Below are 24,520 nucleotides of genomic sequence, written 5' to 3' on the forward strand. Positions count from 1 at the left end.
TTCCAGCAGGCTTGAAGTACAAGTGGTGCTTGCACATGTTTATTCTTAGTTTCATAACTTGATGATCCAGTGCTTACAAACTTACTCCCTTGTAATACACTGGATTGGACTGTTGATGTTAAGCTGTTAGAGAATTGAAGAGTTTAAGGCAGGAGACTTAGCACACCTTGAAGCTTAGTTCAGAAAAATGTATTTATCCATATGGAATACAGTCACAGCACCTGCCAGTCAGTACCAGATCACACTCTTCTAAGGTGCAGTAAAAGTTAAATGGTTTAAAGTCATCTAACAAAGTGAGTGTTTGCACAGTGTGCTTTCTTGAGACAGTTTATAAAGATAGCTCTATCAACTAAATTAACTAGGTAATTGAATCAAATTTTAAAATTGTTTTAAAATTGTAAAATCAAATTTAATTGTTGCATAAAGTATGCAAATACAAGAGTTTTAGTAGGCTGATTTCCCTGTTGTCAACATTAAGAGCTCTAGTTTCAGTATTAACTTCATGTTTGCTTTGGCTTCCATTTATACCAAAATAGGCATGGCTTACCACTAATTCTTCAGTTTTCCCCTGCAAGAGCCTCTGATTTTGTTAAAACTACCTTTTCTCCTGTTCTTGTCAATCTTTAGGCCTTGAACCAGCTGTTTGAAAAAATCATGGCTCTAGACATTGATGAGCGCCACCTCCTGCGTCTGGGTCATGGAGAAGAGGAATTAGAGACAGAGAAAGACTTCAGCAGGTGAGAAAGGAGGTGCTAATGATAAACTCGCTTGCATAAACCTCGTAGCAAGGTGTATGTGTTGAATCCATTCTACCTCCCTTGTAAATGAGAACAGAGCTGCACTTGACAAGTTTTACCTTTCTCATGTTCTTGAATCTCAGTAATGCAGACTGCACTTGTTTTCAGTACAGGGTTAAGTAATTTTGGTTCTTATTCAGTACAGGCACTGTTCTCTTGAGAATCCAAAGGCAGAATTGGACAGTTGCTTGTTCATAAACTCAACTGCTTGAATAAAAGTAGTTCGTTATATTATGGACGCATATACATTTTATAGAATTGATCTGTTTTGTGAGAGGAAGTTGAATAAAAAAAGGTAGGTTTTTGCACTTAGGAATGTTTTGTGCAAATACGATATCTTTTCTACTGGCATGGTGAATATTGCATATATAAATAGAAACATGAAATTAAACTTTCTGCTCTTAATTCTTCAGAATATTGTTACAAAATTGCTTGTTTCATTGGTAAATAACACATTTTGAAGAATACATACATAAGGACATATCAATACATACATACATATCAAGTCTATATCAGTACAAAGACTTAAGAACCTGTTCTTGTAAATATTTGTGTGTTTGTTAGGTGTTAGTCCAATTGATGTCAGTAGGATTACATACATTCACAAATGTAAGCGAGGGTATAAGGATCATGCACTGGAAATAACTGAACTGTCCAGTACTGGATTATTATAGCAATACTTTGACTTCAAAAGCTGTAGTAAAAATTATATATAATCACTAGAAGTTACCCACGTATGCATAGTTGAGTTTCATTTAGGAAAATAAATACCTTGTGATTTTTTAAAAATTTGAATGCTTTGACATAGGGAAATTATTCCAGAAATTTGATAGCCCAAATCTTAGTGAAATTATGCCATGGCAGATATTTATTTAGTAATATCCACGGTTTTTAGTATATTCCCTGAACAATAGTGCTCATTATTAAAAGGAGTTTTCTTTGAGACACTCTACATGTCTATTTTCATTCTTTTTCAGGTAACTCCAGACCTACAGGACATTACTACAAAGTCCTATGGGTTCTGGCAGTTTGGGAGGGAGGTATAAGGGTCGAGGAATATATTTAAAGATGGGCTGCACTACTGTGAGAAGAGAAGTTTGTTTCCCACATGCCTTTTGATTGTTTTTAGGTTGCTTCTGAGTTTGTGGTTTTTCTGTGTCGGGCTGCTTTAGAGGGCACAATACTGCGTAAGGAGTTTCTACTGCTTGGCCAGCTTAGCATTCCTTTTTGCTCACTCTGCAGGCACAGTAAAGCGGGACGAGGCGTATAAGAATGTATTGTGTCCTTTTTTTTCTCCTGTGCAGAAAGCATATTTTATGAATAGTAAGTTTAATGAGATCTTGAAATTTAGCCTTTATTCACATTTGAGCTTTTAACTACATGTGAATTTTTAAAACAGTGTCCTGTTCCTCTCACTTCTTTAATACCATCCATTTATATACCACTTTTTAATTTGTTTTCTTTTTTAGAAAATGTGATACACTGATTTTTGTTCTTCTTGTACTGCTTCTGGGAGAGGAGGGAGTGCATGGATTAAGGAAATTGATTTATAAAGGGAAAAAAATGGGCTTGAATTGGATAAGAGGAGGAAGAATGGAAGGAGTAGGTTACAAACTAATTGGTCATAAAAGTTATTCAACAGACAGCTGTCCTTCTATGAGTGGATGCAAACCTGTCTGTTATGGTGAGCTAAACATTATTGCAAGACATTTTGTGTACTGCCAAAGGAAGTCAGCCTTATCGTACTGAAACTTTGGGTATAGGTTCCATGTATGATGGTCCATAGACTTGTATAACTTGCTTGTGTTTGTGTAACACGTAGTGTACCATTGTTCCCAAACAGTACATTGGAAGTAATGCTTTTCTGCTTTACAGGTACATTATGAGAATGCTTTACTAACACTTACGAAGCTTTTGTTGAAGTGATAGGATAAAAGGAGCTTTTTCTACAGTACTGGCTCTTGCATGGCTTTGTAAATTATTAGGGCTCAACTGATAGAAGTAGTCAGCATGTAGCAAATTTTTGGATTTTGGAACCTGGTAGTAGTTGTGGGTTTGGTTTTTTTTTGGGGGGGGGGGGGGTGGGTGGTGTTTTTTTTTGGTGGTCTCTCATTGTGACACTTAGATAAAATAGTTTTGAATTAAATACATTTAAATACAAATTATGTTCTATTTAATCCATTTTGTAGGTATGGAAGAGTTAATTATGTGCTGGCTCGAAGACTTGAACTTCTACGAGAAGTTGGGCGATTGCAAGAGAGTCTTGGAGTCCCAGGAGATGTTTCTTACACTTGTGAAACAGCAGGCCACTTTTTCTTATACCAAGTAAGGACTGAAATACTTCTACAGGGACTGTATGACCTCAATATGTTATGAAACACTTTGTAAAAATTGGAGTGAATTTTTCAGAATTGAGTCCAAAAAAACCACATTTTCTTTAGTGGTTCAAATACAATAACAGCTAAAGCTATAATTGCAACATTACGTACTTGTATCGCTATTGTTTTAAATCCTGCCTGATGACTCACCAGTTGAAAGGCTAGCATTGCTGCTTTTCATGACTGCTGGCAAAGATTTTAACCTGAAGTTTCTCCTTCAGACAGGAAAATCTGTGGGCTGCTTTACTTTTTGGACAAGCATTGGAGCAGGTACTTGATGATCCTGCTAGGAAGCTTTTATAGTCTTAAATGCCAGTGTGAAATCGGATGCATAGTACACAAAATGGTGATTTTCTGTATATTGTATATCCCTCATTTCCCTTCCATGTATTTTTCAGTGTCATGGTCTGCATTAGCAATTAGCGTGGCCTAATCAGACTCGTGGAGTGGTACTTAGGATCAGATGCATACACTGTGTATGTTTTTACAGATGTTACTTTGGGCTATCTGTAGTGTGGGCCTAAACATTAAATGGTCATTAGGCGTTGGAGAATACTAGGAGCACTGCTAGAGCTCATCTTCTGGTTCAGTTTTCTCCCAAAGGAATACAACTTGGTATTTAAACCAAACTACTGTAAGTGGAGATAATAAAGACATTTGCTTCTGTACTGGGTTTATGTGGCAAGGTTTTGGTAGTGGGGAGATGCAGAGGTGACCTCTGTGAGAAGAGCCCAGGGGCTGCCCTGTGCTGGACACAGCCAGCTCCAGTGGGACCCACTGCTGGCCAAAGCTGAGCCCATCAGCCACACTGGTGGCACCTCTGTGAAAACAACTTTGAGAAAAGGTAAAAAACCATTGCGCAGCACCTGGGGGCAGGGAGGGTAGTGTGGGAAACGACGCCACACACCAAGGTCAGAAGGAAAAGGAGGGGTAGGAGGTGCTCCAGCCACTGAAGCAGAGATGCCCCCATAGCCTGTGGAGAGGACCATGGTGAGGCAAGTTGTCCCCCTGCAGCCCATGGAGGACCATGTCAGAGCAGATATCTACACTGCAGCCCACGGAGGACCACATGATGGAGCCAGGTGGATATGCCCTGAAGGAAGCTGCAGCCTGTGGAAAGCCCATGCTGGAGCAGGGGAGAAGTGTGAGGAGGAAGAGGTGGCAGAGATACGGTGTTATGAATTTGAATGACAAGCCCCATTCCTCCTGCACTGCTCAGGGTGGGTAGGAGGTAAAAGAGTTGGGAATGAAGGAGTGAAATTGAGCCTGGGAAGAAGGAGGGGGTGGAGAAGAAAGGAGGTTTTGGTTTTGTCTTTGTTTCTCACCATCCTACTCTATTTTTAATTGTAAATAAAATAAATTAGTTTTTCCCAAGTCAAGTCTGTTTTCCCGCTGATGGTACTTGCTAAGTGATCTCCCTGTCTTTGTCTTAACCCCTAACCTTTTCCATCTTATTTTCTACCCCTGTTCTGTCGAGGAGTGGGAGTGAGAGATGCTGGGTGGTAATCTGGCAGCCAGCCAAGGTCAACCCACCACAGCTTCAAAAACGTCATCCTGATACAAGGTCAAATACTAATTTAGACATACCTTGCTTTTGTGATGATTTTTTTTTTTAATACTATGTGTGCAAGGCTCTCCAGTTCAAGAGGAACAGAGATCTACTGGAGAGAGTCCAACGGAGGGCTACAAGGATGATTAAGGGACTGGAACACCTGCTTTATGAGGAAAGGTTGAGAGACCTGGAGCTTTTTAGTCTGGAGAAGACTGAGAGGGGATCTGATTAATGTGTGTAAATATATGAGGGCTGGGTGTCAGGAGGAAAGGTGCAACCTCTTTTCACTTGTGCCCTGCAATAGGACAAGGGGCAATGGCTGCAAGCTAGAGCACAGGAAGTTCAACCTCAACATGAGGAAGGTACTGTAAAGGTTACAGAGCACTGGAACAAGCTCCCCAGAGAGCTTGTGGAGTCTCCTTCTCCGGAGACTTTTAAGACCCGTCTGGATGTGTTCCTGTGTAACCTGCCCTAGATTGGTTCTGCTCTGGCAGGGGGTTTGGACTTGATGATCTCCGGAGGTCCCTTCCAACCCCTAACATTCTGTGATTCTATGATTACACCTTGCCGATGACTTTATGATATAAAAACATGTCAGTATGATACTTTGTTTGCCATAGGTAATGTCTCGTTGGGAGGAGTATATCAGCAAAGTGAAAGTTAAAGGTGGAAAATTGCCAGATGCTACAGATGTCTCCAGATTATTTCCTTTTCACCAGTATTTTGCAAATGCTCCTCAACCAATTTTCAAAGGCAAATCCTATGAAGAAGATATGGAAATTGCTGAAGGGTGTTTTAGACATGTTAAGAAAATATTCACTCAGCTTGAGGTAAGACATGCAACTATTAAAGGTAAGTGGATCTGGCTAATCCTATAAAAAACTTTACACAGTTCCAAAATTCTCTTGCCCTACATCATAAAAGGAGTATATACCTCTAGACAGCTTCATTAGCTTGCAAGGCATTCAGGTGAGAATTTCCACCTTTGAGATGTATAGACATGTTTCACTATAGGGACAAAGGTCTAATCTGTTTAATTTTGATTTTAGGAAGCAGCCATTCTGCATGTTCCATTTTCACTGATTAGGTTGCTAGGGTTGGTGTGCCTATTGCTGCTCCTCTGATCTTCACGAGGTCTTTGTATTTACAGTGAATTGCCTTTAATCAGACAACCTAGAACTAACTTAAACAGATTATCTTCTGATTTTCCCAGAATTGTTTGAGAGGCTTTAAAAGTTAGGGTAAAGGTGATCTGGGTGTCATTTGGTCATATTGACTGTATTGGTCTTTCTAATAGTGAATTTGATGTGATATTAATTATGTTGTAAAGTAGGAAACAAGAAGATAGAGTAAAACAAAATTTTGGGGGATTCTGAGAGGGTTCTTCTGAATCAATTGAATAATTGTCTGCAAATTTATATATGCACACAGTTGTAGAATTCTTGGATGTGTTTTTAGAAGATTGGTTTTTGAAATGTTGTTTTCAGTTTTAGCATAAAAAAATTATTCAAATGCGATTATTAACAGTAGATACCTTCATGACTTTCTTGCCTAATTATATTAAGAAGGTGGCCAGATAGTTTGAGTGAATACATTTTATAAGCGATAACTTTTTGTGGTCTGACTTCCAAGATTTCCTTTTCTCCTCCATAGGAATTCAGAGCATTTGAACTTCTCCGCAGTGGCCTGGATAGATCCAAATACCTGTTGGTGAAAGAAGCAAAAATCATTGCCATGACTTGTACTCATGCTGCTCTGAAACGACATGACCTGGTTGAATTAGGTTTCAAAGTAATGATTATACTAGTGTTACAGCACTAATTGTTTTTTGGGTTTGTTTCACCTCTCCCATATAAACCTTTTTATCTGTCCTAAATCTAGGCAGCTAGATTATTTTGAGTTGCATTTTTTTGCCAGTGTGTTTCAAATTGTAATTTTACTGAAGAAAAAATTAACTTCTGTAAGTAAAAGATGAGATCACTTTATTTTATGTACAAAAGTGATTTAATAGCACATATCTATAAAAAAGTTAGTTTTGCCATATTAGGTGATGAACTTCAGTGATATGATTGAGTAGTAAAATAAAGGCAAATTGGGAAAAAACCCACGGCCTTTATAACTTTCTTTACCTAAAAAATTAACAATTTGAGGAAAAAGAACTGTGATGCGATGCTCTTTTCACTCTGCAGTTTTAAACGTAGGTATTAATTTAGTACAGACTTTTATCTGACAAAAATGAAACAAAATCCCACCACCGATAATTCTTCCAGTATTATTTTTCTCCAATAATGCACTGTGTTGGATCACAAAAGTGCTCCTTTTCTGCTTCAGTTCAAAGATACCAAATTATTTTGCTCCACTGCAGAAAGCTTTTCTCTTGTGGATGGGTTATGGCATATGGGAAGCATGTCATGTAGTTCAGTCATGGATTCCTTCTAGATGTAAGCCCTGATTGGTACAGATAGATCTGCCATTGATGTAGTAAGATTTCACCCTCTGACACTGATTTTTAGTAATACTGGTATTTTGCCTGTATGGTAAAAGCCTGCTGTAACTGTTCAACTCATCAAAAACCGAGTGAGTAATTGATGTTTTCTTTTGCTAGGCTGAATAACAGCATCAATTTGTATTTCTTGGTTGATGGACATCTCTACTTTTTCTTTCTCAGTACGACAACATCTTAATGGAAGAGTCTGCTCAGATTCTGGAGATAGAAACCTTTATACCTCTCCTGTTGCAGGTTAGACCTGAATTATAAAACATACAACAAAAAATGATAAATGAAAGTCTCTGTTCTTGAACAGTATGGAATAGTAAAAGGAAAATATCTTGTGCAGAAAGTAACCTTGAACTGGTATCTGCCATTTGAGTGGACTGTAAGAACTTTTACATGGTTCTCCGTTAGTTCTTCATCCTTGTTTTTCAGTATTATGGAGTAAGCTAATAGGTTCTATATATGTTGCTTTTATTGACTAAATAGTAGTATTAGCAGGCTCTCATTTTGAAAATAAAAAAGTGAAGATATTTATATAAAATAGGTCCTGGCTTTACTTTTATTATTTGTCATTTAATAGTGATTATTGCTAATTAAAAAAACTGTTAAAATTATTACTACTTATGACATAATGGTTTTGTTTCCCAAGAGCGTAAGGCTTACATAACTGCTCTGTGCTTGTGTTTGGTCAGTTTCAGTCAAGATTAACAGAGAGAGATACCAAGAACCTGCAACTTTCAGGAAAACTGGAGCCAAGTAGAGAGGAGACATTCTAATTGATGTCACAGCTCCACAGAAAGAAAAGAAATGGTTACTGGTTCTACTTCTGCCCGATAATTATGTACCTTTGCACTCTGTGCAAACTCTTTAGCTGCAAATCAGAAGCTGATATGTGTCAAGTCAGTAAAACCAAAGACAGTCTGTACTGTTGATTTGATTCTTACTCTAGTGGCTTTCTGAAAAATACACAGTCTGCATTTGCTCATATTCTAAAATTGTTTCCTTTCAGAAGTTTTGCCTGGAGCAGATACTTTCATTGAAAAGCAATAATTTTAAATCTTCTAGAAAACCACACCCAAGCTTTTGGATTTTCATTCTAAAAGAAAATCAGTCTCAATTGAAAAAGGCATGATGGAAACTCCATGTAATATTTTATATATTTGTAATTGCAGCTCATAGGTTTTCACTTTGCTCTTTTAACAATGGAGACTAGAATACAATTGCAGGAAAGTAACTCAGTATGGGCTTAGTGCACAAAAGAATGTACATGTCCAAGCTGACCATATTGCTATTAAAGCCCAAGTCCTGTTCTCAGTTGCTGTTTAACTCTGTATTTTTTTAAGTTTTAGGGATGTTAATGTAGTTTTTTAATACCTTCGCAATGTGTTAAAGACTGCCGAGTTTTGATAATTCTGAGCAGGCAGGCAACTAATTCACCCTCTAAACCCCAAATACTGCCTGAACTCTGAACCGGAGCATACTTTTCTCCATCTTGTTTGGGGTGTTTGGACAGCACACCTCTATTGGGTGGGGCTTCTCACAGATGATAAAACAGTGACAGTCAAGCTCTCTTTCCTTTTCACTTAGTTCAGCAATCATAATCATACAGTGAAATAGACTTGGTTCCTTTCTGTCCTGCAGGCTTAATGAATCCTCACTGTAGTCTCTAGAACAACATTCAAATTAGTTAAACCTAAAATGCAAGATTTCTTCTTGCTGCATAGTTAGATGCCCTTAACTGTCAGAAAGGTATGGAGGCATAAGGTGTGGTGTCATTTAGGTGGCTTCTCCTGCAGTTAGGTACTTAAATCTCCATGCATAAAGACACGTGTAAGACTTTAGACTGTTGCTTTGGTGTTTTGGCAGTCTTGAATTTAGTGCTACAACGTTGTATTGCAGTGCTGTGTAATGAATAAATCCTGCATGGCTTTTACCATGATTTTCATTGATAATGAAATTATTATATTTAGTGAAATAAGCATCTTATATGTTTGAGTGAGCATTGAATAACTAGATGCATCAGGCTGGTGAGGGGAAATAAGCATATATGAGTAATGCAGAAGCCGAAGAGTTTTATGTAATTAAAGCAGACCTTTTCATCATAGACCCATATGCTGGGCAATATTCCATGACCATTCTTAGAAGAGCTATCCAAGTAGTCCTTGAAAATTGAGGAGGTTTTTTAACAAAACTTAAAGAACTAGGCTTACAGAGTAGTAGTACTTGATTTTTTTTCACTTGCAGTTCTGAGCAAGAAACTTTTAAAAACAAAGTTCTTTGGAGGTTCTTTGTCCGAAATTGAAATTGTCTGAAGAACAGAATGATTATATAGAATGCTTGGTCTTCTCCAAATCAGTAACCTTGTTGGAGGGAAAAAAAATAACAAATCGTTTTCCATGCCACCGAAAATAATTTCTATCCTCTTACTTACTTACAAAGGCATCTTCAGGCTTGATGAGCTGGACAGTCCAGAGTTCAGTTTTTTTTTCCTTGCTCTCTGATCAGAGCGGGCTTCAGTGCTTTTCTGCTTCAAGTGGCAAGAAAAGGAACTTTAGGCTCTGTCTTGAATAGTGTGCTCCTATGGGGAAAGGGAAATATCACAGGAGTGTGTAAGAAATTAGGGTCTGAATTGTAAAACTAGTAGGTGGAAATGTCCAGGATTCTAATTCCTGGATAATGTTACCCACACATCTGTTCCTCTGTTGTCCCTGTGTTACATTCTTTCATGAGCTCTGTCAGTACGTAACATAGGTACACAAAGGATGATGAGGAACTGGAAAGAAATATACCAAACACACTGACAGCATTCAGTCCAAGAGCCAGGATGAGGATTAATTAGAGGTACATCCTGGTCACGGACAAGGCCATGTGGGAATTCCAGAGGTAAACAGGTGAAGCACATGAACCATGAAGACACTTGAAAAGCAGGCTTAGTTTGTGCCCCAGACATGTGAGCACTAAAGTTGTTTCAGATGCTTCAGGCACTTCATATTCACTATCTCAGAATCCAAAAAATAATGTTTAAAAGACTGTTCTAGGGTAACAGTACTGTGTAGAAATCAGGTTGTTTACTACTGTAAATTTTATAATTGGCTCTTCCTTTTATCCTCTGATAATGTGTTACTTTTGGCCTTTAAAAGAATGTAATATGATGTTTATCCTGATGTTTATCTACTGATTTTAATAGATAAACTTACCTCTTGCTTTATAAGAAATAAGACTATTTAAAATACTACTCCCTTTTTCTGGTAGTAGATTGGCAAGAAGCTAGTAGTTGTCTTTAAAATGACTGCAGTTCGATGTAGCTTAAGAACAAATGTTGAAATTTAGGGCTTAGACTAAGACAGCCAATTTGACTATTAATGTATTGTAATTGAGTGCCTCGATTATATTGTAATAGTTATAATTGTGTAATGTTTAATTCTAGAACCCCCAGGATGGATTCAGTCGTTTGAAGCGGTGGATTATGATTGGTGACCATCATCAGTTGCCACCAGTCATTAAGAACATGGCTTTTCAAAAATACTCCAACATGGAGCAGTCCCTTTTTACACGGTTTGTTCGTGTTGGAGTGCCAACTGTTGATTTGGATGCACAAGGAAGAGCAAGAGCAAGGTGAGACAGAGAAAATTGCATGTTTAGCTTGTAAGAAACTACCAGGTTAAAAATTGGAAAAGCAGACATAGTATTGGAAACTTTTTTTCTATTGTTTGAACAGGACTTTGCAAAACTGAAATTTAGTTGTTTTGTTCCGTTTGTTTCAGTTTAGACTAGGAAGTCAGATTTTACTTCGCTGAAATGCAATCAGTTTTACTTTCCTTTCTTTATATAGTAATACTTTGCTACTGTATGAGTACTTCAATGAAAATGCTATTTAAAGGAATTTTAATAGTCTCAAGTGTTTGGTTTTTTTTTTCAGCTGAGACTTTTTTGCAGAAGCTTCCTTTTCTAAACTAATATATTTAATATAATCAAGGCTAAATAAAGATTTGCTTTATTTGGCCTTGAATGTATCATATTTCCCTTATAGTCTGCAAAAGGGTGCTTTACTTGTAGTATTTGAGCAGAGCTTCAGCTTTGACTGATTTGAGACAATCAGATTGTCCACACAAGAGCATAATGTCTTTTTTTAATATTAAAAGAGATACTGCTTCCCTGTAGTAAGATAACTTTTCTTTTTATGCATGGATTTTTTCATTTCATTGTGATAATTTAGACGTCAAATATATTTATTGTGTAAAGTGCATGTTTATGGTGTCACATTAACAAGGAAAAATAAAACTAAAGAAGAGAAAATGACTCCATATAAAATCTTGCTATTTAAGTTTAGTTTTAAATTCTAATATTTTTTAGACGTAAAGTGGAATGAACAATGTGAAGGAGAACTTCAGGTGTTTTATGTGAGAAATGTTGGGGGTGGTAGAATATTATTTTCTAGTTGTATGAATAACAGCTACTTTCAATATGATTTTAAAAATGCAAGGTATATCTGAGTATGACAAATGAAGTTTATTTTGCCATCTACTATTTTGCAACATCTCAGAGAACTTCTTAGAGATAAGAGAGCAGAGGAATTCCTTCACTTCGCAAGCAATTTCTTGATCAAGGATTTTTTCCATACCTTCCTACACTTTGTCTTTTCTTTTCTGATCATAGGTAGCTTCCCCATGAACTATCTGCTACTTTATCTGGTGTGGATGTTGTTGTGCATTTCTGACCGAGGCATTTCGGTTATATTGCCATCCCTGTAAATATCAGATATGATTCAGAATTGTGTAGATTTTGGTTGCTTCCCTTCAAGTCTCATGTTAACATATGACAGTACACAAAATAAGAAAATATATTTCTTTTTGCAGTAAGAAGCTTTACAGCAGATAATGCAGAAAATCCTTTTTTCCTTACTCCTTCCTTTTTGTAAAGAAGCATTAATATTCCTTAAGTTTTGTTCCCCATGAATATTCCTACTAGATTTCTTTGCAAAATTTATACCCTTCAAAGTACAGCTGTTAAGTGTAACAGGCTTAAGGGTGAATGTACTGCATTGAGCTTTCTAAAAAGAAGTGAAGTCTAAAGGTTTATGTGAGAGAGAACCAAACAGAATCAAAACTTAAAAAAATAATCGCTGGATACCTTGTACAAGTATGTTCATTTATGTATGTACAGGCTATCCAGCAATATTATATTCTTTTTCACTGAAAACCTACAGAAGCGTTAATCTTCAAAGTGATGAAGTGTGTGCATCTGAACTATTTTGAATTAGTTCAAGAACCCGCTTTAACTGTTTGGGGTTTGTCTCTGTGTGTTTTTTTAACAGTTTATGTAACCTCTACAACTGGCGTTACAAGAATCTGGGTAACCTGCCTCACGTGCAGCTTCTGCCAGAGTTCAGAACAGCCAATGCTGGGTTTTTGTACGACTTCCAGCTTATAAACGTGGAAGACTTCAATGGTGTGGGAGAGTCTGAACCCAATCCTTACTTCTATCAGGTAAGAGAAATATTACATGTATGCTTTATTTAATCTGGATATGGCTTATTAAATCTGCAATGAAGACAGACTATCAAAATGCAGCAAACTGATGTTTGATTCATGTTCTCAGATAACTGCGTCATGCATATGCATGATTTTTTTCTCCTTTTAATGAGTTTTGAATGTTGAAGATGATAACATATTATGTTGTGCTTTTTGCTCAAAGTGAATGACATTGCTTGTCATTCACTATGTTTTCATATGTCATTCACAACAGAATCTATGTTTTCTCAGTGTTACGGGCGGGGTGAGATTTGGTGTATAGTTCATCATGAAGAGTTGTTTTGGCCTATGGCAAATTAAAGTCCATTGTAATTCAGTTGTACTGCCATGATAGTGAAATAAACAGTAGCGTTTCCCCTGTATATGAAAGATCAAAGTTTGCGCTGTGGCACATACTTGAGTTTGAAAGGTCACTGTATTAATTTGATCTGTATGTAAGAATGCTAAAAAGCCCGTTCATAAGAATGAAACAGTACTGCAAGAAATACACAGAAGTGGCAGAGAGACATTGAGGCTGAAGTAAATTGCCAAAACAACCTTAGCCTTGGAATTTCTCAACTAAATTTTCAAATTAAGCCATCAACAACAGCCTCCATCTATTTCTGTTAAAGACAGGAAAAGCTTTTACACTTGTAATGAAATGCTTATATTTTCAGTCTTCTATTTTTCTTGTTTGAAAAACGGTGATGAAACAAACTCTCGTGCCTAAATCACCAGTTTGGGATTCAGAAAAGTTAGAAGCTGGAGCTATGTGCAAGTTAACGAGTTTAATTCAAGCAAAATATAAGGTGTTAATTCCAAGTTTAATATTATAGAAAGCAAACAATATACTTTAAGATGGTAATATTCATGGTCATTTTTTCCCTATGAAGATCATTGAGAGTTACGTTAATTTGTTCTTTAAAAAACTGTGGAAGATATTCATAGATTTTGCTTGGGTTCCTCTCACTTCTAGATTGAGGACTGAGTTGTTTGGAGGGGAGAGTTTCTTTTGATTTTTTTTTTTAAGCTGTAACGCTGTTACGTACAAGTAGTAAAAAGTTGTCCCGTGGAACAGGAACAGCTGAAATTAGAACACCTTTGTCATTGCAACAGTGCTTTCATGAGCAAACTACTCTAATACTTCCCACTGTTATTTTTTTTTCATGATTTTGAGGATTGAGAGATATTAGCAGAGTATGTTGGTTGCATTGCATGGTTTTTCGTGAGATAACAAATTGCCTCCATGTATTATTTCTCTTTGTGAATTTGGGCATTTCTTTCCAGACTTAAAGGGGATTAAAATTTGTAGAATAGCTTTAAACCCACAGGTGTTTGATATGCCTGGCAACTGCATTTTCCAAGTAATGCAGAGTCCACTTAATAAGAAAAAATAAATGAGGCTGGTATGTCCAGCCTAGTCAAACATACGCCAAGTGGGGATAAGATTCCCAATATAAATAGAGCAGAAATAAATGTCACCAATTGAGAACAACTTTTTAACCTAAAAGATAATTTTTGTTGATGGAAAATGGATTTAAACAGGCTATGAATAACTTTGGTCTGGAAATAGGACAAAACTTCCTATAGCCAGAAGAGTGATACTTTGGGATAGACATTATTTATTATAAGTAATGGCACAGAAAAAAGTAACAAAGTACAAAATAACAGCTGGTCATTTGAAATTGAATAGGTATGGCCTCAGTAGAAATAACTGGATTTGATAATCCAGATGTCTGTCTCCTAATTAATAGTTGAGAAGAGTTTAATTATTCTAGCTCAACTAGTTCTTACTTTCAGGTTACTGGAGAGTGAGTCATTGCAACTTTTTTGCGTGCTTATTTGGAACCATGTTATATTCTCACTAAGTGTTTTCTAAACCCTTGTATTTAAATACAGGTACCTGTAGATTATCAACTTCTAATACTTTTTAACAAATAATAATTCCACAGTCTTACATAACAGGTGTTTTTTTAGCATGTGACCTTTAAGTAGGAAAAAATGAAATATTCAATCATAGAATCATAGAATACAAGGTTAGAAGGGACCTCAAGGATCACCTGGTCCAACCTTTCTGGGCAAAAGCATGGTCTAAACAAGATGGCCCAGTACCCTGTCCAGCTGAATCTTAATAGTGCCCATGTTGGGGAATCCACCACTTCCCTGGGGAGGTTATTCCAAAGGCTGATAGTTCTCATTGTGAAAAATTTTCCTCTTGTGTCCAGTTGAAATATCCCCAAGAGTAACTTGTACCCATCACCCCTCGTCTTTTCCATGTGACTTCTTGTAAAACGGGAGTCTCCATCTTCTTTGTAGCCTCCCTTTAAGTACTGGAACATGGTGATGAGGTCTCCCCTAAGCCTTCTTTTCTCAAGGCTGAACAAACCCACTTCTCTCAGCCTTTCCTCATATGCCAGACTTCCCAGTCCTTTGATCATCTTTGGGGCCTTTCTCTGTATTGGTTGAATTCTGTAATAATACCGTTAAGGTGGCAGTTCCTTTGGGCAGACAGCTATAAGCATATAAATGCATTTAGATACAAATATGTAATTATTTAATAGTCCATAAATATAATTTAGATGTTTTAACATTTAATTATTATTATATTTAAGGACTGTTAAATTTTTAGAATTTAATCTTGTTGAGATAAAACTGGGAGCTTGTGAGTAAATACTGGAAAGTGTCAATCGATGAGATTAACAATAATATCAAGGTAGATATTTTCAGCAGTTCTCTGAAGAGGAGTCAGAATGAAGTTATTAAGCCTCCTTGTGGTTCTTTTATTCTTTCAAAATGGCTTTTATTAAGTGAGCAAAGAAACAGCTGATATAGAGACATTTCAGCACTGAGATTTTTTGTCTAAGTATATGATAATGACGAAGGTGGTGTTCTTTCCAATCTTACAAGTTGAGTAACCCCCTTTTTTTCCTTTTGTTTTTCTCTCCTCTTTTAAACTTAAGAATCTTGGTGAAGCAGAGTATGTTGTGGCAGTCTTCACGTATATGTGCCTGCTTGGTTATCCTGCAGACAAGATAAGTATTCTGACAACATACAACGGACAGAAACACCTGATCCGTGATGTCATTAATCAGCGGTGTGGAAATAATCCACTGATTGGACGGCCAAACAAGGTGACTTTGAAAATATAACAGTCATTAGAGTGGTGCTGGTTGGTTTGTTTTTAAATTGTCATATTATAGAACAGACTAACTTAATAGATTCACAGCTCTCTGAGCACATTTATTAACCTACACTCTATGGAATTTCATAGTCGTGCCCTCATTTCTGCCTGTTTGTAATTTGACATACAAACTAAAGTCAGTGAAGCTGGAAAGGCTACAGACTACATGGGACAGAATAACTCTTCTCTCTGTCATTTATTTTGTCCTCAAAATAAAAAAACAAAAACAAAACCACACCTTTAGGAAGATCCACCCAGAATGGAAATGATTTGATAAAGTGTATGATGACAAATCTGATGAAATAAATAAAAAAAAACATAGTTATAAAAGTCTAGTGCCAATTCTGCAGATTAAAACTCTGTATTATAAAACCGATGGCTTTCCACAGTCTTTTGGTATTAGCATCCCGCTGTTAGCTGTCTGAATTTGAGTAAAAATGTAAAAGAAATGGTATACAGTCAGACAAAAGCTCCTTACAACATCTCCCAAAAAGAAAAGGCTGATGATTTTTTTTAGAGGCCAACTAAAACAAAGTTAAAAGCATTTTCTTTTCTTTTCCCATTTACTGCAATCTCAGTTCAAAGTCGATGTTAAAATTGTGGTGTCGCGTTTTAATTGAAATGGCAAAGATTAACCTATGGAGGTTTTTTTCTTGGTTTTTGATTCTCTAGGTAACAACTGTGGACAGGTTTCAAGGTCAACAAAATGATTATATTCTTCTTTCACTAGTGCGTACCAAAGCTGTAGGCCACCTTAGGTATGTAAGAAGATACTCTTGTAGTGTCATTAAACTACATGTTTTCTGTATCAGAAGGATGTTTATAGTACATTATACAAAAGTGTTCAGTTATTTGAGTATGTAGTAGAAATGTAGTTCAGTGCTTGTATTGAATGAAGTTCAGACGTACTTACTTTCGTAACTGTCTGGTATCCTCTTCACAACCACTTTATCCTTTAATAATGGCTCTTATACTGTAATTAGTTTATATTACTGCAGATAGGCTGAACTTGGTTTCACCCTAGTAGAATGATAGGAATGTAATGCTTGGTGAACAAATGCAGGCTTAAATTTTCTCATAGATTCTTTCCTGTATGTGAGCTTTTTATTTGTTTTGTATTGGAAGTGTTGCATCACTGCATAAGTTGCATTATGATGTGTAGTTTAAAATGTTTGCGCTTCCGTTTTGGGGTAGGGTGGAGTAAGGCTTGTCTATTCAGCAGCAGTTAGATGAGTTATCAAAATCATGTTTACTCATTCAGGGATACAGAAATGCTATTGTGATTTGTTCTTAATGTAAATCTTGGCCTCTGAAGTCTAGGAAAATAATAAAGGGCGATCGTTCATATGATTATCGGTACAGTGAACCCTCTTATATAATGGTTCTAGGATTTGGTAGTTATTGAAACAGTATGTAGGAAAAAAAATAAAGACAAAATAGTATTTTAGCAGATGATTTTATATTTCCTTTAATTAAAACTTCCGTATACTTCTGGTTATTTTTATTGCAACTATGTTGTCAGTGAGAAGAACATGATTAATTTTGTTTGTTTTCTGAAGGGATGTCCGACGATTAGTTGTTGCCATGTCAAGAGCCAGGCTTGGACTTTATATCTTTGCAAGGGTATCGCTGTTTCAGAACTGTTTTGAGCTAACTCCAGCTTTCAGCCAACTCACAGCTCGACCACTTCACCTCCATATCGTTCCCACAGAATGTTTTCCAACGGCAAGACAGGTAGGAACAGCTGCCCTGAATTTTGCTATCTGTAATAGGTATGTGTGTTTGCCCACATTTTTTTGAGTGCGCTGTAAGAGGTGGGACCATCTTCTCTGCTAAACCACTGCCTCTTGGATAATTATGTCCCTAGAGTTAACTTTTATCATGAAACACACTAGCTGTTTTTAATTGATTTTTCCACAAAACTTAGTTATGAATGTAACTCTGTTGTGCCTGTTTTTTCCTAAGTTCTACACGTGTAAGTGATTCAATATTTTCCTTTTATGATAAATAGGTAAGTTTTTAGTGTGTTACTTATTTTTGGTCTTGTTATGAAATGAAATAATGTTATTTCTCAAAAAAACAAAAGCCACACAAAGCTAATCACTTCTTATTAAAAGAGGTAAAATTACATTTGACTGAGTAAGTCAAGATAACCAATTAACTTTTTTTTTTTTTTAAATTGGGTCCAGAATCGCAAAAGAGTTTTTTTTGCTGAGCTAGGTTCATAAGTACGAAAACATAATTTGTAATACTACACTAGATCTTTAGGGAAAGGTTTGTATTAAGCATCTAAGCACAGGACACACAGAGTAGGATGCTAAATGAAGAAATAGAGGAGCATATCTGCTTTGCTTTTTGGAGCTTTGAGAAGGGGTGGCTACCATGAACTCAAAATTCAGTTATAGATCTTTCCCTGGTCTTAAGTGCTGTTGACAAGTTTGGGAGGGAGCCCTTCAGTTGAAACTTTCAGGTCCACTGTGCAACAAAGAGTGCAGCGTGTGTGGTCAGCAAATGTGAGCAAGAAGGAGTTGGACAGTGGTGGACAAGTAGTCTAAGTGCTAATCTGATCATACACTATTTGTGCCTGTAATAAGTTAAATCACTCAAATACAAAATGTACTTTATGGAGTAAGCATCACAACCCAGCCTTTCTTTTTGAAATTTCTTTGTTGGGCTGCAGTATCATGATTAATCCAGTTCCCCAAAGTGTAAGACCTGCACTTCCTATCTTTCCACAGAATTTAGCTATTTTTTTCTTTAAAAAGCATTATTTAATTTCTTGGGTTTATGAAGTAAAGGGGAAAAACGGGGGGGCGCGCTCGCAGGTGCTGGGGGACGGTCCGGAGTAAACTAAACAATCTCAATGTGAGTATGGAAGCTTCTTGTTTATTAACAAAGCACGCCGCGAATATATAGGCGGTAACATGAGTACATGCTAATCACGCGCCCCGATCGCACTTGTGATTGGTCCATAGGTTTACATACTCAGAGCCGTGACCGCCCCCACCTCCCCCCCACCCCCGGCGCAGATCTGCTTCCCGCCGAAGCAGGCACCACGGGGTTCTTTGTTTTGCACCGTTCAAGGGGAGTCCAAGGTCGCTAGCTCTGGGCTTAACCCTTGCTCAAAGCCTGGGTTGCTCAGACTGCTCAGTGGCACAAGATCGTGCCCCTTCTCACTTAACCAAACCTCTACAGGTTTAAGTTTTCTAATATAGTTAAATAACCTTTCAATAATGGTTATTTTGCTTTGCTTGCTTAATGTCTACTCTTTCTCCCCTTCCTTAGAATGGAGAAAGACCATCTCACCAAATACATGTTATTAAGAACATGCCTCAAATGGCTAACTTTGTGTACAATATGTATATGCACATGATACAGAGTACACGCCACTATCAACAGGTAAGAACCTTCTAACTTTTGGAAGGTGTGCATTTAAAATAGAACTGATTTTTAATAAGTGACATGAGGTGCTGTTGAGGTTTGATACTGTTCCTGTTATGTTTAAAATTCAAGAAGATTGGGAGTAAGAATATTTAGGTCTTTAAAATCTTGCAGTAGCAAGAGCTGTATCTTTTAGTAATTTAAGCCCCAATTTAAGGCCCCAAACCAGCAATAATTGATGCTGGGTGCTATACATGGCTATGGGACCAAAAATTCCTCATTCATACTAAAGAACTAGCCTGTCCAGTGTTTACTTGAAGTAAACTCGTATGTTATGTTTCAGGTAAGTGCAGCTAGTGGTATTATAGCACCACTGCATGGTGCAATAATGTTTTGTAATAGAGGTTTTCAGGACAAGCCTGCAGTGTATAGAAGGACCATATCACGTCTTGGAACCATTTTAACCACGTTAGCTGATTGCATTATCCAGGCTAGTTAGCAGCTGTAACTTTTTTATTCTGGAGCAGGTTTTTTTCAACGCTAGTTCAGCACCAAGCAAAATAGCATGAGGTTGGAAGCAATTGTAGATGCTTTCTCACTTCTGTACCTAATTTTGCCAGTGTTTAATCCCTGAAGCAGAATTCAGTACCCAACAGAAACACCTTGTCTTCTTATGTATGTGAGCAGAGCTTTAAGGTAGTTTAGGTAGTATACTGAGCAGAAAGCTGCTTTTATTCAGGATACTGGGATCTGTGGAAACCTAGAGGTAGTTGATAGTAAACATAAATGAAGAGGTCTTAAACACTACCCCTCAACTGTATCAGCTTTCACTTTATGTCTGGAGTGTATCATGATTATATTACCTATAATGTATTCTTTCGTGGTACTCTGAAGTTCCCACGTTGGAAATCCTTCAGAAGAGCAAAAACCAAAAGTACAAAAAATTGATGTAAAAGGACACTACTCACTCTGTATTAGCTGGCTGTGGGAAGAGAGTGTGATCCTGGCTCTGTATCCTTGAACAGATTAGTCCAAGGTGTTTGTTTGGGAGATCTAGATTCTGTTCTTTAATGACAGGATGTTTCTCTGTCGTCTCTTCTTCCTCCCTTCTTCCAGTGACTGTTCCATCTAGTATGGAACAGTGTAATCAGCAGAGATCAGAACCCAAAACTTTTTTAACTGAATGTCAGACTTTCAGATGGAAAATTTATTTTCCTTTGCAGTTCTTATCCGGTGAATCTTGGATTATTTTTTTTTTTTCTTCTGGGAAGCATGGTTTCAGCCCAGTTTGAAGCATTTTGCTACCCAGAAAAAGCCAGGTGGACAGGATATTTTCTCACTATTTTGGGGAAGCACTCTAATTACCTGGCTGCTGTAAAGGAAAGGAATAGAGAAAGAGGAGTGACACTACTAAAATCTCTTATTATAACTGTTATTTTTTTTAAAGTCATGAAAGCTCACACTGTTTTGCTGGAAACGCAGTCCTATAAGGACATGACACGACTTGTTTTGGAAACAGTTTGTCTAATATAGTTCGAAATCTCTCAACCATGCAGATCGTATGTGATGAAGACTCAGTGGACTGTGCAGGTGGTCACATTCAGATGCAAATGAATAGCCTTGTCAAAACTGGGAAGTGTATAAATGTCCTGAAAAGCAGATGGTATCATCTAAATTTTACCAAAAGATGGATTTGCTTGACACCTTAATCAAATATGGACCTGACCCTTCTGCTAATACCAGTTATTCTTTTTAGCATCCTAATCTTATCCATTGCTAGCTAAAATTAGTTGCAAAACTGATGGTTTCCTACTGTGGCAATGAATCACATTCTCCTTGCAGGAGAAGCCAAATAGTAAACAACAACAACAAAAAAAAAAGGCAGGCATTAAATTTCTTTTACTCTATTTAGTACATGATAGTTTTCCTTTTCTTTTACGCTAGTCTTAACAGTAGTAGTCACGAAGCACAACATGCATCTAAGTAAATCACAGAAGTCTGAGTTTGTCTCATCCATCAAGAATATATTTTTGTAATTAAATATCTCTGGTTTTGAAATACACTTTTTCTGTGAACAAATGGATTATAAGGACCAGTATTGATAACTTCAAAGTCTATAAAAAAATCTTTTTCATATCTCTGCTGGTAGTCGTAATTGCTTCATAGATTTGCCTACGCTTGTCAGAAGTTTGTAATATTAGTGTCATGTAATTGAAGATAAGACTTCACTGTAATTAAACACTTTATTTGTCATGTGAAGCCAAGTTGCCTTTAAGCAAAACAAAACTAAACAGTCATCCATGGGAGGTTTATCGAGCTTTCATTTCATTAAAATGCTTCACAATATACCAAGGAAATATCCATCATGTCATTAAATAATGTCAGGCTGCAAGAAGTATTGAGTGCTTCTGCACAGCCTGGAGTTGTATAGTATTCATCCATACTCTTCAGCTCACTGTATTCTTGATATTTGTTTTTTCTGAAGTCTGTAGTGTGGCTACCATTGCAGATTATATTTTGCAAACTACTTTTTTGGTTGCAAGCAAAACACTTTGAATATACTAAACTACTTTTCCAGAAGTATTATGAGAAAAATATCTAACAACAGTTAAGAACTGGAACTTGTGTTGTTCTACACTTACAGCTGTGGGTGAAACTTGTGTAAGTACAGATAACATTTCACATAGCATTTTATAAGAAGTTTCAAGGGGAAATTACTGGAAGGCATTGTTAGATAGGCCTGTAAAAGGTCTCAAAAGGCAAGTTAAACATATCTAGGAGTTTGAAATGGTAATAGATGAGATTACGGTAGGAATATGCTTGTTGCTTCAAGTAGGGATTTACTGTAGCCGTATTACTTGTCTGGCTGTTTGGGATAAAGAAATGTGTTTGATATCCTTGAATTGGAAGTACTGAGTTTTTAACACCCTCTTTTCAGGCAAAAATTGTGTCTAAGAAAACCATTGTGTGAGCCATGATTATTCTCAATTTTTTTTTTTTATTATGTAGGAGTTAAGTGCCTACAAATGATTAGGTCTTCTAAAGTTTAAGTCTTTGTTGTTAACTTGTTATCTAATGCAAAATCCTAAATATAAGGTGAAGAGTTCAAGCTGAAATAGGAATAGATGCCCAAATAGGTGTATTTGTTGTACCAACTGAAAATCCTTTTATTTTTTTTTAATTGTCTAGCGTTTACTGCCTCCACCTGCCATGATTGAAGAAACTGAAACTACTCAAACTCAAGAGTCTGAAGTAGAAGTTGAAGTGCAAGGCATGCAGGAAGATGCAGAAGAAGAGAATAAGGTAGGGGAAGAAACGATAAAGGAAGGAGAATTGAAAGTGGCCGAAGTGGATGAACATCGAACAATGCCAGAACACCCCGGAAGAGACAGTGATAGTGGAGACAGTGAACCTGAGAATGAAACTGAAAAGTGATCCACGTGATGTTGGTCCTCTACATGTTTTGGAAAACGGACGGGGAAAAGAGCAGTTAGAAATATAATTGCTATTTTTACATTAACTTTTTTAAATGATTGCTCATGTCATGTAACCTGTTTTGTGTATTTTTCACTGAATACTTTGTGGACAGGCAAAATGTTTGGCAAACATTTTACTGAGTAATATAATTTGTTTAATGCCTTCAAATGATACACAATTTCCTTTTCATAAGTTGTTCAGTAAAGATGCTTTTTATACCAGTTTTGAATATTTGACCTTTAATTCCATCACTGAGATATCAATTAAAATTCACTGAATAACTATATTCAATATTGGTCAGACACACTTTATAGTTTCCTTAGTATTTTGCAGTGGAGATTTCCTTATGCAGAGCTGTGCTCGTACATGCTGAGGTGGTATTTTAAGCGTATGCTCAAGTTCAGTAAGAGATTTAATTCTGTGTCTGAGAAATGTGAATTACCATTGAACTTTGAGATGTTTGAAAGCTTTATTGAATTGGGACCTTAGCACATTCTCAGAATTTCATAAGGCCCAGGTACTTGCAGCAGTTTCTCCTGTTGACTTCTGCTTGCTGTTCTTAATTGATCGTTATTTACAGAAGAAGTAAGGATACAGCTTTTCAAGAGCACTGTTTTTTAAAATAGTGTTTTGAAATAAATTTTTTTGCTTTAAAAAGACACAGTAATTGCCCAGGATAAAGCTGCATGAGGACGAAAAATGAAAGTAGTTCCCTGAATGCAGGATTTGCAGAACGTAAAGTAATATTAGTGACGTAATGGTTGAGTGGGTTTTCTAGGTTAACTTCCAAGCATACATCTTTCATAAAGTGATCAGAGAAAGGATTTTCCCTGGTTCATTAAGAATACCTGCCAACTTGGCAAATTATTCAATGGTTCAGTGAGACTTACAAATTTCCAAGTAGATTTTCAAACAAAGCAATAGCCATAGGAACACTTTTTATTGCTGGCAAAGGGCAAATGCTTGATTTTCAAGTGTTGTAGTTGTGAAGCTGCCAGAAGGACTTCCTCACTAAATTGGCTAGAAAATAATTAACTTACAAGCTTTTATTAATAGCATTGAAGTTCTTTTTTTTTCTTAGTATTTTTGTAGTATAATAACAAAAAAAAAAATAGTATAAAGTAAGCCAACCTCCATGAAACACATCTATGGCATGCTTGTGCATGCATGCTGAGATCTCATCTGCCCCTCCCCCTGAAATCATTCTCCCTGCCCGTTAGAGGGGAGCTCAGGAGTAACAAATCCTAATACTTGCTGTCGGTACACAGTGTTCTTTTACGTTTTTCATTTGCTGAAATGAAGTTTTCTCAAACAAGAAAACTAATCATTTGAGCAGAATGTGTGTTCTTTCATCGCTTGTTTGGATTGGAAGGGAGTGTACTGTTTACCAAACTGTCTGCCTTGGGAGAACAAATATTACAGTGTTGAACGTTTGGGTGGTAAGTTTCATGCAGTAACATTCACATGTTCATGCAGTGTTGAATAATACAGGGCCTTCAGGCCACAAGTGACTAGCTTAGCTGAGGGTTGTCATCTTTGTTTTCCAGCCTATTTTCTATAAACATTTGAGTCTGACAATCATTTATTGTGCCTTAATATTTTAGGAATTGGAAAAGGATTCCGGAGTTTTTTTTCTAAAATGGATAATTTCACTGACAGAGATCCTATCACTAATTAGGACGGAATGACTATTAGCAAGCACACAAAGCTGAAAGGAGCTGCGAAGACCTTTTTGAGTTGTGCACAGTTT

General features: G+C 36.8%; 1 protein-coding gene across 1 annotated transcript in view; it reads left to right on the forward strand.

Annotated features, from left to right (window-relative positions):
• AQR (aquarius intron-binding spliceosomal factor) overlaps nt 1–22,991 on the forward strand; it is a 67,395-nt gene extending 44,404 nt beyond the window's left edge. The window contains exons 24-35 of the mRNA XM_068398798.1: nt 628–737; nt 2,987–3,122; nt 5,348–5,557; nt 6,381–6,518; nt 7,396–7,467; nt 10,649–10,836; nt 12,536–12,707; nt 15,692–15,862; nt 16,585–16,670; nt 17,472–17,646; nt 19,198–19,311; nt 22,483–22,991. Coding sequence (XP_068254899.1) covers nt 628–737; nt 2,987–3,122; nt 5,348–5,557; nt 6,381–6,518; nt 7,396–7,467; nt 10,649–10,836; nt 12,536–12,707; nt 15,692–15,862; nt 16,585–16,670; nt 17,472–17,646; nt 19,198–19,311; nt 22,483–22,728 — 1,818 coding nt within the window. The 3' untranslated portion in view covers nt 22,729–22,991. The remainder of the gene's footprint in view (nt 1–627; nt 738–2,986; nt 3,123–5,347; nt 5,558–6,380; nt 6,519–7,395; nt 7,468–10,648; nt 10,837–12,535; nt 12,708–15,691; nt 15,863–16,584; nt 16,671–17,471; nt 17,647–19,197; nt 19,312–22,482) is intronic.
• The last annotated feature ends 1,529 nt before the right edge of the window (nt 22,992–24,520 follow it).

This window comes from Nyctibius grandis, chromosome 4 (genome assembly GCF_013368605.1).
Source record: "Nyctibius grandis isolate bNycGra1 chromosome 4, bNycGra1.pri, whole genome shotgun sequence".
NCBI lineage: Eukaryota > Metazoa > Chordata > Aves > Nyctibiiformes > Nyctibiidae > Nyctibius > Nyctibius grandis.